This window comes from Hesperophylax consimilis, chromosome 4 (assembly GCF_061612785.1).
Source record: "Hesperophylax consimilis isolate HC1 chromosome 4, BYU_Hcon_1.0, whole genome shotgun sequence".
Classification (NCBI taxonomy): Eukaryota; Metazoa; Arthropoda; class Insecta; order Trichoptera; family Limnephilidae; genus Hesperophylax; species Hesperophylax consimilis.
Genome location: NC_142839.1, coordinates 20,832,045 through 20,850,847, shown reverse-complemented (window position 1 = coordinate 20,850,847; position 18,803 = coordinate 20,832,045). Strand labels below are relative to the sequence as shown.

The 18,803-nt window shown below is 34.1% G+C and overlaps 1 protein-coding gene across 1 annotated transcript in view; it reads right to left on the bottom strand.

Moving 5' to 3' along the window:
* The window catches only part of LOC149424344 (uncharacterized), a 205,872-nt gene that overhangs the window by 75,585 nt on the left and 111,484 nt on the right, over positions 1-18,803 (bottom strand). The window contains exon 7 of the mRNA XM_089631060.1: positions 3,505-3,637. Within this exon, the coding sequence (XP_089487186.1) occupies positions 3,505-3,637 (133 nt within the window). The remainder of the gene's footprint in view (positions 1-3,504; positions 3,638-18,803) is intronic.

Genomic DNA, 18,803 nt, shown 5'->3' with positions numbered 1-18,803 from the left:
TTTATAAATGATATGACAAAAAGATATCATAATTTATTTATCTTACTTTTTGCTAATTACCTCAACAATTTTAGAATTTTTCATAATATTTATCACTCTAATATTCTTCAAGATAATATCAACAAATTGATAGACTTTACTTAAATATCAAAAGTCAAATAGTCAGATTTAGAAAATTTAGTGATCTTTAATTACAACATTGATATCAATGCACTGAGAAATTAAAGACTAAGACATAATTTTTCAATCTTATCTTTCTTTTGTTAACCACATAACGGAAATATCTAGTATGTGGCTGTTGGGATTTATAACTAGATTAACTAGACATTTCAACAATATTAAGTGTATTAAACTCTTATATTTTGCCTTCTTTTTCAACTTGAAAACAACTCTCCCGTCTGGAACCCACATTACAATATTTAAGTACAAGCTATTGAAAGAATACAAAAATATTTTTACGTTTTCTTAGTTTTTAAATGAGTATTGTATATTACATAATACATATTACAATACTCTTTAAATGAAATGAATATGCTTAAATTGGTATCTATACATAAAATTCTAAATAATGCTTTTGATAGTCCAGAATTGCTTGCAGAACTAGAAGTTCAGTACAATACAGAAATCCTGGTACTAACTACCATATGTATACCCCACTGTCCAGAATACTTATGGAGGGAAATAGTTATACAAGTCAGTGGAAATCTTTGATGTATCACTTAACAAATACAAAACATTGTTACTGAGGTAGTTTAGTATGTATTAATATATTTTTATCAATATTAACATGTAAAAGCCACTAAAAGGGCGTTAATAAATAATTAAATAAATAAGTACTATGCAGAGTACCTTATGCATCACTGCAAGAATTATTTTTCGCTTACACGCATCCTTACACTATCATGCACACTACAACTTTCTAAGTGAATATCTAGGTCATTGTGTTTTCACGGATCCTTGAAATATGTATTTATTTGTCGAAAAATAGAAATTTTTTTCATACGAGATCTCAAGCCAAGAGGAACGGTAAATAATGTTGGTTGGTATCAGTACGCAAATTGATCATTGCATGACAATTTCATATTTTAGAAAGTTGCCTTCCATATGACCAATCTGGTAAACAGGGTCTTTACTCTCTTTAGTAACCACTTAACCCTTTTATATCTGAAATGAATCTGACAGTGGTAGAACATATTTGATGCTTATTGTCAATTTGTAGTGTTATTTGAAATTAATTGTAAGTATGTTGTTTTGGTCTCAAAGAACGTGTTTCATATAAAATGACAAATCGTACACTATATACGAAAATCGATTAAACACAAAAATTACCTTTCAAAATATAAAATTGACTACCGCCCGAATTGGTAGTTAAAAAAATGGCGCGCAAAGCCAATTATAAGCAATTGGAAAACGAAACCGTCACTTTTTGTAAACTAGGAATAAATTCTGAAATCTACGTATTTTCAAGTGTTAGTTAACTTATATTTTAGTTAGTCGACTTGATGACGCTGTGAATCAATATTACGAAACTTGGCTTCATAACATTTCATTGGCACTTGTGAAAATAGGTCAAAACTTTGAAAACTTCATAATGTAATGAACACATAAATCAACTAACTCGCGTAAAATACCAAAATAAATTACCCACTTGAACGTGTTTACAATATTCGGGTAAATATCTTTATTAGTCTAACAAGAATGTAACGTTATTAATTGAGAGGAAGTTAGAAACATAGTTTGTATTTAATTCAGATTGAAGATAAAACTTTATAAATATGCTTTTTATCGTTATTTAGAGAGTGTTTCGGTTGAGACTGTACAGAAAACTTAATTATGGATTTAATTTAAAGTAACTCTTCTCTAGAATGATGATATTCTGGTATTGTGACGTTAATTTTAAGATTAGAACCTTCAACAGGATTTACAAGTATCGTTTAAATACTAATTAAAAAGTAAAACAAGAATTGTGTTTGAGTTTCTGGTTTTTGAAAACTATTGAGCGTAAAAGCAATTATTTTGTCAGCATTAATTTTGATCTATTTGTTAATTATTCTTTATTGTAAATTATTATTCTCAACATCGGAAAACAATAATAATCGCGTCGCGGAAGTAATGATTGTTCAACGTTTTGAAAGCTTGCACTGATACATTTTTCTACGAATTGTGCCAAAAATGAATTTGAGTGAAAACCAAAACGATAAATACCTCTGGAATATTATAAAATACATATACGATGGCAGCGTTGCTAGTTTTATCGATAAGGTGAGCTCGTTTGTGTGTTTTTGTTTACGCACGGTAGTGCTAATACAACAAAAACAGTTGTTACCGAAAAAAAATAGATTAAGGATTTGTCTTGGAATTTTTTTTATTTTTTCTTTTGATTTAGATCTATGGTGATTGAAAAAGGGTTAAGTATGACGGGATGCTTTATTTTTTTACAACGATAATATACTAGCGTAGTTTGAGAGAGATCTCTTTGGAAATTTGCCAAATTTGTAAAGATACTGGGAATCAATTGAGACCATCCCCGGAAGCTATATACTACCCTTTAAATTTTAAAAGACCGACCCTTTTGTAAGAAAATGATCAGCCACTGATGGAATTGAAGTACGTCTGAATCAAAGAACAGCGTCTATCGTCTGTCGACTTATTTCATCAACTGTTTTAGTTATCAATAAGTGGTTACGTTAGTAGTTTTGTAGTAGTCAGTAGTTGGTTACGTAATTAGTAGTTTTTTAATGTCTGCAAGTAATGGAGGTTTTTAATAATTTTCAATCTGTTCAAATTATAATCACTTTGATTAAAAACAATCCTGTTCTTGTAAAATGTAGTGGGAAAACTTTTAGTCCCTGAAATCAACGAATTTGATTTAATGAAAATGATGTATTACAAAGTAACTTATTACAAATATTAACCAAAAATAAAAATCAAAAATCTTTCAGTAGGCACAAGCCAATTTTTTTATCATATTTTTTTTATCGTTTTGAAAATAGTGTTAAATAAAACAATACAATATCATTTATTTTTAGATCTCTTGTGTGTCTTAAAATTGCTTTATTCATATAATTGCTGTTTATTTTTATGAATTTTCAGACTTACTTTTATTTCCAAGAAAAAAATAAAGTTTTTTTCACATTATTCAAATCAATGTGTATATCTATATTGCACTAACCTCCCCACATCCTGGAACACAAATATTATTACTATGCAGCATATTGAACATGGCATTAAACTGATGGATAAATTTCCAATAGAAGAGAGTAGGCATAGTAACATTGTTTTCCCACTCGAAATTAATTAGATATTTCAGAGGTTGAAAAAACGCGGAAAAACTACAAGACTTTGTGAAAAGTTGATATGAACGTAATACTGAAGAGATGAAATTTTGAAAGTCGAAATATTATAGATCGTTTTAAGTTTCTCGGAAATGTTAAATATGCGCTGTTGATTTTTTCGAATTCAATACACCATTATATCATCAACTAAATATAATAAAAAAATTACCTTCCGCAGTCGTACAGAGTGTCAATGTAGGCTGATACTGTTCGGTTAGTCTTCTGATGAGATCAATCTGCTCGAAGGTAAGCTGCACAGCATCCCGGTGTTGTGATTCACAGGGGACGTAGGCGGCCCAAAACTGCAAGGAAAATAAGTTCATCATAACGGTGACATAGTGGCGCAGCTGGTTTTCATTAAAAAAAAAAACTTTGCATCGTTATGACCCGAACTCACCGATCTATTGGAGCGCCATTCATGTATTAAAAGGCCAACATCGCCGATCTATTTGGTGGGTTGGTGTTTAATTGCTTATTAACTCCCCATGGTTACTGTCATGGTGAGCAATATGATCTAAACTATCGCGATATGAGAAAGAGAAAATAAAACGCTTTATATTAAAATTTAAAAGATAACCACAAAAGAAATAAAATGTGCACCTCTTTGAAACTTAAGTTTCCGATCGCAAATTGAGTAAAATTTATGAAACTTCGTGAATTTTTTATTATTTTTTTTTTATGAAACGACGAAAAAGCGACATGAAAAAAGTTTTAAAATACACTTATCTAATCAAATATGAGTGTGCTTTTTTTTTCGTTATCAATAATTTTAGTTTTTTTTAAAAACTTTATTATGTTTGCATTCAAAATTTATATATATCAAAAATTATATGTTTATTTTTAATAATAAAATTCGAAAGCATATTTTATCACTTTTCAAATAAGCTTTTAGTTTTCGGACACGTTCAGAAATATTCCATTTATTTAGATTTTATTGCAAAAGCGGACATACTCTGACCTTCTGACAGAATATGCCAGAGGTATATCAGAGTGTGACGTCACACTCTGACCTTCTGACAGAATATGCCAGAGGTATATCAGAGTGTGACGTCACACTCTGACCTTCTGACAGAATATGCCAGAGGTATATCAGAGTGTGACGTCACACTCTGACCTTCTGACAGAATATGCCAGAGGTATATCAGAGTGTGACGTCACACTCTGACCTTCTGACAGAATATGCCAGAGGTATATCAGAGTGTGACGTCACACTCTGACCTTCTGACAGAATATGCCAGAGGTATATCAGAGTGTGACGTCACACTCTGACCTTCTGACAGAATATGCCAGAGGTATATCAGAGTGTGACGTCACACTCTGACCTTCTGACAGAATATGCCAGAGGTATATCAGAGTGTGACGTCACACTCTGACCTTCTGACAGAATATGCCAGAGGTATATCAGAGTGTGACGTCACACTCTGACCTTCTGACAGAATATGCCAGAGGTATATCAGAGTGTGACGTCACAAAAATGAAAAATCGCTTTTTACATAATTTATTATTATTATTTCTGTGTTTGAAAATAGGTTCACAAACCAAAGTTTTGTCCCAGTTTTAAATGTATTTTCTTTATTCATTAAGAAATACTGCGGCGTTTTCACAAATAGCAAATTTTCAAAACTGCTAGGGTAAAAATGGTTATGCGAACATATGTGTGACTTAGTATTGAAAGGTCCAATATCAAAAAATGGCAACAATGAGTTAATCTATGTCAATGTGTCTTAAAATGTCTACTCCCCACGGATGAGAGATTTACAAAAAATCCTTCGACAGATTGAACAGATACTGAACAATGTGATTTTTAATCCTTCCATTTCCTGAAATCTAAAAAGTCCTATGCCGCCATAGGTATTTTTTTACATGGAACATATTGTTTCTTCATAAATTATTATCATTTCGATAAATAAATAAAATACTGCTTTATTGAATATATAAAACACCAACCGGTTTCGTTTCAGATAGAACCTTCCTCATTGCTGTATGAATACGGTAGGATAATAATAATGGTAACACCGGCTATACTAAGAAGATAGTTTATAATGTAGTAGCGTCAGTAGTTCACCTCTCTCACCTACCAACTGTCAACTAGTAAAGACTCTGTAATCTTTGTATTTATTATAATAACGTATAAGCATTTATAAGGAACCTAATTGAAGCTATACAATCATCCACACAATTAACATTTTTAACAGTGGCGCGGCCATTTTAAACAAAAACATACTAAAAGTAATACGTAATTAAGTAAACTACCATTCTACTACCACTCTATCTGCCCGACATTAATAGCACCATTCAATTTATAATATTTTATACATAGATAATATTGTATTACAGTTAGCTTATCTTAAGACATTGAGAAAACTAAAAACTCATAAATGTTAGAAAATTTACATGCCTACCTATGTGAAAATTACTGTGCAACTTTAAACTGCATATTTATTTTATGTATTGTTAAAAAATCAGTTCTAATTACGAAAACTAAACTAAAATAATTTAAAAAAAATATATTATTATAATACATGTATAGTAAAAATGCAAATTTGAGTTCATTGAACAATAGTACGAATGAACGAATGACATACAGACGACTGAAATTAGTATTTTTAATAACTGTGGCGAATTCACATATCCAGAATACGATCTTTACACGGATTTTGAGAATTTGTATTGCTTGTTTAGAACATATTATAGGAAGATTGTTAAGCCCTGAAACTTCAAATTACTTATCCGTCTAGGGAAAAAAGTTTTCAATTTGTTCTGGAATTCTGGAGCACCGGTAAAACCATTTTATTACTGTCGCCGCGCCTTGGCATCGGGCGAATCTCCCCTTTGTTTTGTCGACACATTCAGAATGATTCGCCGGAGGAATCAATCGGCAATGAAAGGGAGATTTTAAATTAAATTAACCGAGACATCCTCCGCGTTAGCCTAACCTCCCCTGGCTCCGAATTCGCTGGATAATAAACTGAAGCGAAGAGCTGTTTGTACGTGAGGCCCATGCAATAAAAAATAATTGCCACAAATTTAAAGTTCCCAATTGCGTCTCAGGGTAAGTCGGGAACACTCAACACGTTAAGGGATGTTCCTTTAGCGTCTCGGAGACTCCAATATACCCCTGTTTTCCTTGAAGAGAAGTATCTCAAACAACGGAATTTGAATTACAAATTAGCTGCGAAACAATAGAGGTTCTACTGATCTACACTATACAGTGTTCAGTACAGAGTACTGTCTCTACACTGGGTATATTTACTGGTACTCGGTGACTACGCTCGATTCCTGTTCGGCGTGTTCGTGCAATCCTGCCCCTTCAATGGAGAATCACATCAAAGGATAATGAATGAGAATAAACAGAGCCTTTGTTCTGATCACCCAGAGTGCTTGATGAATACGACTATTTAAAGCTAAATAAAGCACTTTAAAACCAGATAAATCGATGAATTGGAAACGTAAACAATTTTATATATATAAATCGAAACGATTCCATCAGAAATTTAGCCGGTTTCTGATAAGTTGAAATGACTGCAAAATCATCTTTCAATAATTTATTAATACTTATTGGTCACATATCAGGAGGAGCAGCAAATACATACAAGCTTACCCAACTAAAAAAAAAATGGGGAAATTGACGTCCTATGAAGATTTCTATGAAAGTCCTGGGAGAGGAAAACTAAAATTAAAGCCTAAATTTCTGGTATGAAGGTAGCCTCGTCCAGTTGAAATCCAAAGATTATTCTGAGGATGGCCAACCTCTCATATGAAAACACATCAGACGTTCCAGTTCACTTGCCGCCTAACAGAACGCATTTCGGACTACATCTTTAGTATAAGCAAAATTGTAAACCTTAATATGTAAATGGAAACGACTATATAAATCTTAGTACTCCACGTAAATGAGAATGAAGACAGTTTCAATGATATAGGGTTTGTAATATTCTAAGATGTTCTTAAAATTGTCTTTAAATAAGAGCTAAGCGCCACGAGCTAAGCTGCCACCGGAACGGGTGCGAGACGCAGTTTGTTTGGGCAAACTCAGTTGTTGTGAAGCCTAGAAATTGGTCTCTTGCGTTGACTTGTGTATATTATGCTAAGGAGGAACTATAAAAGCGGTATTTGAGTGTGGATAAACCGGAAAAACAAAAATATGGTGAGGGATAAAGGAAGCATATGCCTGCTCGCATATTTATAAGATGTCTTTTATGCGTTTATTTGATTAAAATGTTTAACATTTTTCATTTCGACACGCACAATATTTTGGTTTTACTGCGGAACTCGGATTATATTCGATTTTGTGATTTGGTTTGAATGTATAAACCTTTAGGTTAATAAATATTAAGTTATTACATTGTACGCCCGTAGCAGTTTTTACACATTTTATGGTATAATAAATATCATGTCTACAGGAGTTGATGATTAGCTCATACAAACAGAACCAATTAGTCAAGTGGAAAAATATTTACAGGAAACATATCATAGGTATCCCACATGAAGTATCTTATTCCTGTATATTGTTTCATCTCTGTAAATCATGTACTGTTTGTTTCTATAATATAAAATGAAATAAAAATAGTATTTATAAGTTTATATAGCTTATAACATAAATATTCCGTGCAGCTGTATGAATTTTAATCCTTCTTAAGATTTGTAAAATATAATTGTCTCATACCCTTTCATTAAAATAATAATAGTCACCTAAAAAATAAACCATTTACATATTCAAAAACAAATTGTTGTTTCTTTTTAAATTTTTGTTTTTCAAACTGTACGGTCATAATTACATTCAAAAATCTACATTAAAAGCTACACATAAAAGATTCCAGAAATCAATGTGGGCGAAGTATTGGGTACTGCCACAGATCATAACTATGATCTACGGTACTGGACGCGGCTAATTGACGGCCTCCGTGGTCGAGGGGTAAGGCTCTCGACTAGCAAGGTGAAGGTCGTGGGTTCAAATCCAGGCCTGCGCAAGATTTTATTTGAGTATTTTTGTTATTTCACAATTAATTCATTAACATAATATATGGCATATTTGCGGCACGTTCAAGAGTGGAAGATACTCTCATTATCGCCCTAGTGTAAGACCACCATTCAGAGTTGAAATGCTGCTTATAATGGCTTAAGTCGTATTTGGTGACCAGATCTGAATAGCCAGGTACTTCCCCACCTTCCTCTTCCCCATCTACTTCCTATCCCCACTACCTTCCGCCTCACAACATACCCCAATTGGGGATGCCATAGTCTCACTGGCTCCAGACGATCGGGAGCAGTGGGGACTTGGGAAAAAAATAATTCTCCTAGATATTATCGTTTTCCACATATTTTTTAGATTCTATACATTTGCACGCGATTGCTGAAAATATTTTTGTTAACTTTGCATAGTATGCCAAAATGCTGTGTGTATATATTTCGTTGCATTTTCTGAACGAATTTTTATTTTGTTTGTAAAATCGGTCAGTAAAAAATATTTTAATCTTCAAATTTAGCTTAAGTTACAATATTATCAATAATAGAATATTCTGACGTTAAAATGATTTAAAAACGAAATCTTTTTTATGAGAAACTTATTTAATAGGAAATATTCAAGGATATTTTAGAATAAATTTATTAACCTATATTTTAATAATATTTTTCAAAATGACAAAACGGCATTTAACTTTTTAAAATTTTTTTATTTAAAAATATATTTCTTATATATAAAAACATAAATATGTTAAACTAAAAAAAACTAATTACAATAAATATGTTTTATTTTTAACGTAACTACCCAATTCAATAGAGAAAAACGTTTCTCGTGTTTGATTTGGGGAGTAGTGCCATTACAATATATTATATTGGGTAAAGAAAAGAAAGAAAGTTTTTATTTATAAAGTAAGAAATAAACAAAATGTATAATATATGATTTAAATAAAACGCACACTGTCGGGTAGGATATTTGAGATAGGGCTGTAACATTTCTCGGAAAGTATTTCAGAGTCAAACAATAGATGCGAAGAATCAATAATATAGCTGGTTTGTCTCTGGCTAGGTAACTCTACTCATCTACCTAATAAGCTGACCTACTGTAGTATGGGCATTGTTTGCTGTGCGATTATTCCTAGTACAGGGTTTCCAATAAGATGTGTTATTTTGAATAGCCCGCTATTTCAGTAGATGTTACTTTTGAAGCTGTCATTTTTTGATATTTGACAATTAGAAACTACGCCATTAATAAAAATGGAACGATACACGCTTCAACAACGCATTGAAATTATTAAAATTTACTTGAGTGAATCAAATGCAAATAATCTTGAGTGATGAGGCCCATTTCTACCTCGGTGGCTTCGTCAACAAGCAAAATTGTCGCATTTGGGGCTCGGAAAACCCAAGAGTTATTGTTGAAAAGCCTCTTTATCCGTGTGATTGTTTGGTGCGGTTTATGGTCCGGCGGAGTCATTGGACCTTACTTTTTCGAAAATGAGGCTGGAGCAACAGTTACGGTGAATGGATTGCGCTATCGAGAGATGATTAATGATTTTTTATAGCCGGAATTGGATGGTATTGATCTGAACAACGTTTACTTTCAACAAGACGGCGCTACGTGCCACACAAGCAACGAAACCATTGATCTTTTACGATTGAATATCAAAATAACACCTCTTATTGGAAAACCCTGTATATACAACAAGGTGATCCAATGGACCGAACTGATTAATTCTCTCTCGTATTATTTCTCGTCGAGAGCTATGAGTTCCTGTTAATTGTTTAGTGCTGGTAAGTACTGAATGTACCTACAATAGTTCGCGTCGCCTTTAGATTTATTACCCTGAGTTTCACTTTGAACTATATAGCTGTTTTGTAATATTGATTTTACGGGGAACTGTATCTGTCTATGTTGATACAATGAAAGATAAGAATAATTCAGATTTTTAAAAATATTAATCCCAAAAAAAACCCTTAGGAAAAAAATTTCTCTCAGGCTTATGTCACCTTTTGGGATGCTGTGAATGAGGTCTATTTAAGGAAAGGAAGGAGAGGACGTTCTGGGAAGGTAAAAAAATATGAGAGATCAGTGTGTCCAGGAGTGACGGACATATAAATATATCCCTCCCACTGGCGGCGGGAGGCGCAAGGCGATGGGTCGAGAGACGAGTTGGAGAGGTCAAAGGGTTTCCAAAAACCAGCCTTTCCCTATCCGGCACGCCACGCAGCTGTTGGGCAGGCGCATCCCAAATACACCTCACCCGATGAACCCGGGCACTCCTGCTAAATTACCAAACGTAGCGAACCACTTGGAGTGACCTATGGCAGAGGTTTTGGCTATCTAATAAATGGTTCCCGGGGCAGAGGTATCAAAACCCAGCTCCCAAATTGACACATATATTTAAAAAAGTAATCTTTATATTATATACGTCAAGCTCTAATGAATTACATTAATATTCAGGTTCTTATGTATTCTGTTGGAATAAAGAGGCATAATATGTCGATTTATTTTAACAACTGCGATGCTGGAGTTGGAAGGTTTGTCTCAAATCCTTAAATGAAATCTGGGTCGAATTTCATGTGCTAACCCTTTCAGACCTGAATTAAAACTGGCAGTAGTAGAACATATTTGATGCTTGCGTAATTGGAAGAGTAATTTGAAAAATCAAGGTGTTATTTTTCAACAATTTAGAAGTTATTTTAATTTCATTTGTAAGAACATAAGGTTTAAGTATTACACTGTACAAAAATATTACAAGTTATAAAAATATCACTATGAAAAAATACGCTCATAATATAATATTTTAAAAAATCAGTAAATAAATTTTAAATTCAAAATATTAAAATGGCTACCTCCTAAACGAGTAATATCCAGTTATATCAGCAATTGAATATCAGAAACGGCAAATTTATATTTCGCTCTAGATAGGCAGGAAGAAAATTATTAAAGGTACATATTTTGAAATGTACACACGGTCCGAAAGGGTTAACAAAAGATTATTTTATTAGAATAACTTAGTGAGTAAAACCTCAAATTGTAATATTTAATTATTGAAGACAGTGATTTCTAAACGAAAATCTGAAACAGAAAAATCAGAAAAAGATGCGGTCACAACTAGGACTCGAAACCAGGACCCTGGACCAGGAACCCAGGACCAGAACCCAGGACCCAGGGCCTTGCCGGGGCACCGCTCTACCAACTGAGCTAATAGGACCCTATATCCTTCGGTCATATTTAACTTTATCATACTTGGAATAAGAACTACCAACATTGTCTTCATTTTTCTCACCGCAAATTTTTATTTATATTTAAATGTGCGGTCAGAGAAAAATGAAGACAATGTTGGTAGTTCTTATTTTTTTAAATTTTATTTATTTCTATATAATTTTTACAGTGTTCACATAATTATTTATATTTGTACATGATACATTTCAAACTTATAACTATAATATGTTGTGTGTAAGGTAGGTTTGAGAAGGTGAAACTGTATGTGATTAATATTGTATGTTTCGTGAACACCTCACTAGGAGAACCTGTGCTGAGGTGTTTACGTGGTTATGTATAGGTGTGACAAGTATTCATGTGTTGTAGAAGAAAGTTTTTATTTTTTACAAGTTTTAATTTTAATTATTATTATTTTTTTCTTTTTGGTTTTGTGAATTGAATATTCATAAAATGTTGATAGTTTTTGTAAATTGAATATTCATAATGTATATGTAAAAAAAATATATTAATATATTATATATTAAGTGTATATATTTGTATTGTAAGTGTGAGTATAGTTGGTAAAATATCGAAAAACGTGTTTATTTATTATACACTTTTTATGGTTTAGTTATGTTTGGTTAGGAGTTATTATGTTTTGAAAAAATGAAATATCTTGGTTTTTGATCCAGGCTGTGATGTGTTTTTTGTGAATTTTTGCGGATGTATTTGCAGTTAGTAGTTGCTTCAGAGTAATGGGCATACAATTAAACAGTTTAGTAGCGTAGTATTTAAAGTGTCTTTGTCCGTGTGTGGTGTGTGTTATAGGTATGTTTAGTGTTTTATTTGTTAAGGATCTGGTTTTTAACGAAGTTTTTGGTTGAATTGGAATATGGAGTTTGTGTTGGAGGAGGTGTAGTAATGCAGATTTGGCATAGAGTTGTCTTATTGACAAGACTTCTAATGTTTTGTAAATTTCGCTTGATTCTGTGTCGAATGGTACTTTTAGGATTATTTTAATTATCGCCTTTTGAATTTTTTGAATTGGGTCAATTGTCATTCTTGTAGAACTTCCCCAAGCTAGTATTCCATATGTGGCAATGGATTGACACAGTGCAAAATATATGGATCTGAGTATTTTTAGAGGGAAAATGTTTTTGATGGACTTCATTCGAAGTATGATATAGCTAAATATGACCGAAGGAGATGGGGTCATTAGCTCAGTTGGTAGAGCGGTGCCCCGGCAAGGCAAGGGTCCTGGGTTCGAGTCCTAGATGTGACCGTATCTTTTTCTAATTTTTTTGTTTCAGATTATTTTATTATTTATGAAAATCTTTAATTTCTTAACATTGGATTTTAAACCAACAAATTTGTTAACATGGACGATTTTATCATTACGTATTTCTCTTTCGTGGTTTTCATGTATGATATTTGAATAAATTTAATAAAGATAAAATAATTTATCTAATTGATAATGGGATCTTCAACTAGATATACTGAAGAGATTATAATTTTCCGTGTGTTTTGTCTCAAACCTAGTAAATCTGTGATGGATCTATGACATAAGGTACAGTTGCATTAAGCTATTATTTTTCAATCTCTCTCCCTCATCTCACATGGTACTAAAACTGGGTGAAAGAGACAGGATTCAGGATCCGGAAAAGCCATCTCGACAAAACTTACCGTCGGCGTCGCTTCAACGCAGTGGCGTGCTGCCATTATATACACTATATACAGTCCCCTGAGAATTTATTATGGCCACTCTCACTTTTCCTCTAAATTTTCAGGCCTATTTTTTAATATATATTTATGGAACATAATGTTTCCCCCAATAGTGTACTACTAAGGCTATATTTTTTGGGGTTTAGTTAAATTTTGTTTTGTTCACTAATCAAATATAAAATAAACGAAAAAATCTCTTCCTCCTTTCTCATCCTCCTCCTCCAACTCTTCACTAATCCCTAATAACTCATCATACTTAGTAATTCAGGTTCACCGAATGGTTGGTAATGCCAAGTTAGTATGTATTTTGCCCAGAGGAAGGAACGATTGTTCCAAAACCGTTCGGTGGTTCAAATAAAGTAATATTATTTCAATTATTTATAATGGATAAGCGCAAAGTTATAATAAACTGAAAAACATATTACATTGAGTATATATTCACAAGTTAAATATATTCACAAGTTAAATTCTGCTGTATGCTTGAAAATAGCATTTGGTTTCAACTTAATTACTATTTACGTTGGGGGAGATGAAAAAAACATGCACCAATATAAAAATATAAATAAATTTTATTCAATTTTTATAACCTTGATTGAGAAAAATTGAATTTTATTGCATCTTTTACCATCTCACCCGACATAAATAGTTATTTCTAATAGTAATTAAGTTGAATGTAAAATTTGACTTCAATCTATCGTTTTAATATGCATTAAAAAAACAAACCTCTGATTCGACTTAATGGCAATACACAACAGCTTTTTGCATTTATGACTATTGAAAATAGTGGTATTTCATTTCATTTAATTTACACGTAAAATCCTTCATATTTGATATAGCCAATCGAAGTGAGGTTCAGTACGTAGGTACTGCCAACCTAAAAATAACCAGGGGCTATAAACGCAGGGTCTACCTCGTTCGAAATTGGGTAAGAAAACGAAAAAATAATTAATAATAATGAAATTTAAAAAAATTAAACAAATCTCTAATCAGAATCATTCACAAATTATGTCATTAAAAAACCAGGTGATATAAATACATTATACTCGTATATATTATTACAATGAAATAACCATTTTTTATTTTAATTTTTCATTTAAATAAATTGTGTATTGAAACAATAGCGCTTTTTACATTTTTACATTTTCGTACCTAATTCCAAAATTGGTGGAGCCTGCGTTTATAGCCCCTGGTTTGATTTTTTTAGGTTGGCAGTACCTATCTACCGAAACTCGCTTCGATTAGTTTGTACAATATTATGTCAAATATGAAGAATTTTTAGTATGTATTAATATTTACGAATATAATATTAAATGTCAGTATCTTAGTTTTTATTACATACTCGTAAACTAAGTAAATAAATGAAGAATGAAGCAGATGCGATAATAACATTTGTAGAAAAATAATATTATTTAGGGTGGTCTTAATAAAGTGTCAGGAGACTGTAGCTCTTACAAATCCCACAAATGAACGATTTTCATAATTTTTGTTCGAAAAAAAAGATTTTCTTGACAAATTACTTTTAATTTTTCTGTTGTTGAATAAATTTCAGATCAACTCCTTGTTTAAATAGTCGCGCACGCCACTCCCAGGACGTCGCCCAAGCCTTAAACTTCTCATGTGGTATTAGTTAATCTGTCGCTCACCGTGACTGTACAATTTAGTAGTAGTACTAGAAAAATCATGATGACTTCCACTCTTCTTCTTTCCACATACTTGTAATGCACCAACGCTGAAATAGCACAAAACAACACTTGTGCGATCAGTGACTCCGAGAAGAGTGTTACTAATGGGTTACGATACATTTTCACTTGCTCGATATTAGAAGTGTTCTGCCTCGAGCTACATTTAAATTTAAAAACTAAACTCGACATCCGGAGTTTATTGTATTGTATTTATAAAAAGCGTGGTGAAAAACGAACACATGAAAAATGTGAAATTGATTTAATTATTCCAATATAACGCTTTTACTAGTTCACATCTTGTTTATTTTCGTTATGGTTTTCAGATGCTAAAACGAAAACACATTCAGTATGGCTAGATGGAAGGAAAATGGATGTTAGTCATAGCGTCAAATAACTGGGACATATTATCACAGACGACCTGAAAGACATCGAGAATATGGAAAGGCAAAGAAGAGCGATTTCCGTTAGAGCAGGTATGCTGTCAAAGCGTTTTCATCTTTGCAGTACAAACGTGAAAAGATACTTTTCAACGCATTTTGCACTTCGCTGTACACGTCAGAACTGTGGGTGGATTACACTGCATCCCAATGGCATAATCTAAAAGTCGCTTGCAGTAATGCTTATCGCCAACTATTCCGCCTACCGAGATACTGCAGCGCCACGGAAATGTTCGACGAGTACACTCTTTCAGAGCGCTTCTCCGCCATCACATGGGAAGTTTATGGCGCAGACTGAGCCAATCAAGTAACAAAATCATCACTGCCATGGTTGCCTAGATGGAGTTCCCTTTGATGGCTCTCTGGAGACGGGTGTAATGTTTTCACCCTCCCTCAACGTTCTCGTTAACGAATTAATCTTTCGTTACACGTTAGGTTTTCAACTTCTCGCGGTTTATCAACCCTTCAATCTTAACGAATTAATGTGTCACGTTGTGTCAATTTTTTGTTTCGACAGGGATTAATTCATTGAAGGATCCTTTTAATTGGTTGTGGTAACTTTGGTTCTTTTTAGATGAGGCGTGTTACATTCTGTATGGTTTGAAAATAAAACAATGACCGACTACCCTGATTTTAACTACCTTTTCCTACCTTGTTTGCTCGCCCAAACGTTTCCGGTTGCTGCGGTCGATAAAGTGCTAATATAATGAGACAATTAATTAAAAGTACATGAAATTCGCTATACACAATTCAATTCAAGATGCACAAGATTCTAAGTTAATGATTTGACTATGGTTTGTTAGTTTTGTGAGTTATTTCTATGAGTAGGTATTTTCGGGAATAGCTAGAGACAAAACATGTGTTGCTTTCGATTGGTCTCCGTCCAAATCCCATCCATCAACGTGACCAGCTCGAGAGCAGCCAAGTTGATGGTCCAATCCCAACACCTCCAGAAATGAATTGAATATCGCTCAGCGACAGATGAAATAATGACATGTTTTGCCTCCTGCCGGAGGGTGATGAAGGTGGAATGTGGGTCCTTGGTGGTAACTGTTGATGTTGATGTTGATGATGAATGATGAAGATTCATCTTATACCGTTAGGTACAAGGAGCTGCTCCGGTCCGGTGGCATGATAGCCTGGTGTCAGGAACCATTTGGGTCACGTGGGTAGCGCGAGGTCTAGGTCGCGTCAACCTCCCCCAAATCGATGATGAGTTAAGCTTCGCCAGCATGCCGAAAATTAGGAGTCCACTCTACTAACCTCAAACATAAACATATACTGAAGTGGTTTGCGTCAGCAACGTCAGGAGTTCGGGAGTCCCGTGAACACCCCTCTGGTTTACGCTCGTAAGGATAATGATGAATTCAGCTTCAGTTTGTTCGACTTCGCCTCTGCAGTCACGCTACTCCAAATAGCTCCTGGCTCCAGTCTATACAGCTTCTCGTTCCAGTAGAGGTAATGACACATATTTATCATATGTACAATACAGAACATACTTCAAGTCTTTCGTCCACACTCAAAATAGTCATGTCAATATTTAATTTGGATGAGGGCGTCCATCCGACATAACGAATGTTTCCTAGACGGGAGATTTTACCCCACTTCAAAGTCATGGTCATTCGCTCTATCGTTTGTTACCCTCCGTTCGCTTCAAATATCAAAGAATGGTAGAAATTGATATCCTCGACTTCCGGCGCTAAGGATCAGGGATACTGGAATCATCAGGTCGTGAATCTGAAATCATCCGATCTCCGTCAGCTCAAACGGTTTCAGTCGGAGTCAATTTCCAACCTAATTCTGGATGACTTCTCCTCCTATAGTGGGGTAAGTACTTATTGAATTTGACAGGAAGGACGTCAGAAAGCGCCGAAACAACTTCATATTCGTCACGATCCCTTCGTTCTGTCAGCGAGAAAATCCTCTCCATACGCCAGACAAGAATAGCATAGCCCTTATCCGCTTTGTTCCTTCGTCTACCAGCTAACTCAAGTAGGAAAGCCCATTAGCAATTTTCGTTCCCTTCGATTTGAACTCCGTGAAAGCGTCCTCTCACCAGCTGAAAATACTCGAAACAGGGGTCCATTCAGGGTGACTATCTGAGGCTGGTCCGCCAACACCTTCGACAGAAACCGGTGCTTTTTACGGGAATAACTCAACCACACCAATAGCAGGGGAAAAAGCCGGCGCTGCTATACTAAAATAGACTTTATCTCGGTATCCAGGGTTATCGACTTTGCTAACACAAAAGTCCCTATTAGGCAAGCCAATTACAAATTTCGTTCCCTTCGCTTTTGTCGCTTTGGTAAGATAGGACAGCCTACGGAAAATTCGTACACTCCGTCCCCGCCAAACTTATGCAAAATGAAAGTCTCACTTGATAGAATAGGAATGCCAGACAGATGCATTCTCTCGGCGGCTAGCCTCGATCCGCTGCGTTATTCCGATTCAAAAATGAATTAAAAGAGTGATGTTTGAATAAATTATATTTAATTAAATATATTTTATAAATTCCGTATAACCTAATCGTTAAATATTATTACTGGAGAATTTTTAAATCATTTTAAATTGCAGAAAAAAAATTGTCTAACTCATAAACAATGTCTATTGTCGAATGATCTAAAGCGGTTTCAGGGTAACCGTTCTTCGTCCTTTTTTTAATGGCCAGGTCTCGTAATTTATGGCCTCCTTTTCTAACGGGTACCTATAGTGCTCAAGTTAAATACCCCTACTTCAAAATACAATTGAATTATTTGGTTTACATTAGGGAAATAAGTGTTAATAATTAGATTATAATAGACTTACCGATACATCTTAGTGTCAACAATCCAAATAATTATAATGAACAAACACAGTCACATGCAGTAAAATACTCATGCTGTTAGAAAACCACACCTTCTACACTAAATGACTTTAGCTGCGTTCGCGTCCCGACGATTAACTCTTGTTGACGCGCTCCCTAGTTTGTACCGACTCGACTATCCTAAAACGCTGACCGATCCTGATTATTCCTGACCGTCTCCCAGACCTTGAAACTCTGACCCCCTTGACTCTATTTCCCGCCTCCCAACGTTTTCAAAACCTGACTCTCTTGAACCGCTTTTTTTCACCCTCGACTATCGACTTTCTTCTTCCGTTCTTCAACGCTGACTGTCTCGACCGTCTCCCCGCGCTTTCAAATCCAGACTCCCTCCCCAAACCAACCCCCCAAATCGCCATATGCGATTTCTAATTTACTTCTTTTGAATTCTGAATGCTTTTTGTTTTCAAAAGACAGAAATGCACTAAAGGAACACATCAATTATGGCCCTAGAACCTGTCACATTAATTTTAAATCGTTTCAAAACCAATAAATTGTTACTTCTCCAGTAAAATGTCTAACTCTTTGTTCAAAGGATGAAACTTGACTACCCCCAGTCCAGTTTCCCAGCCCAAATTCGCTCTCCACTGAATAAAATCT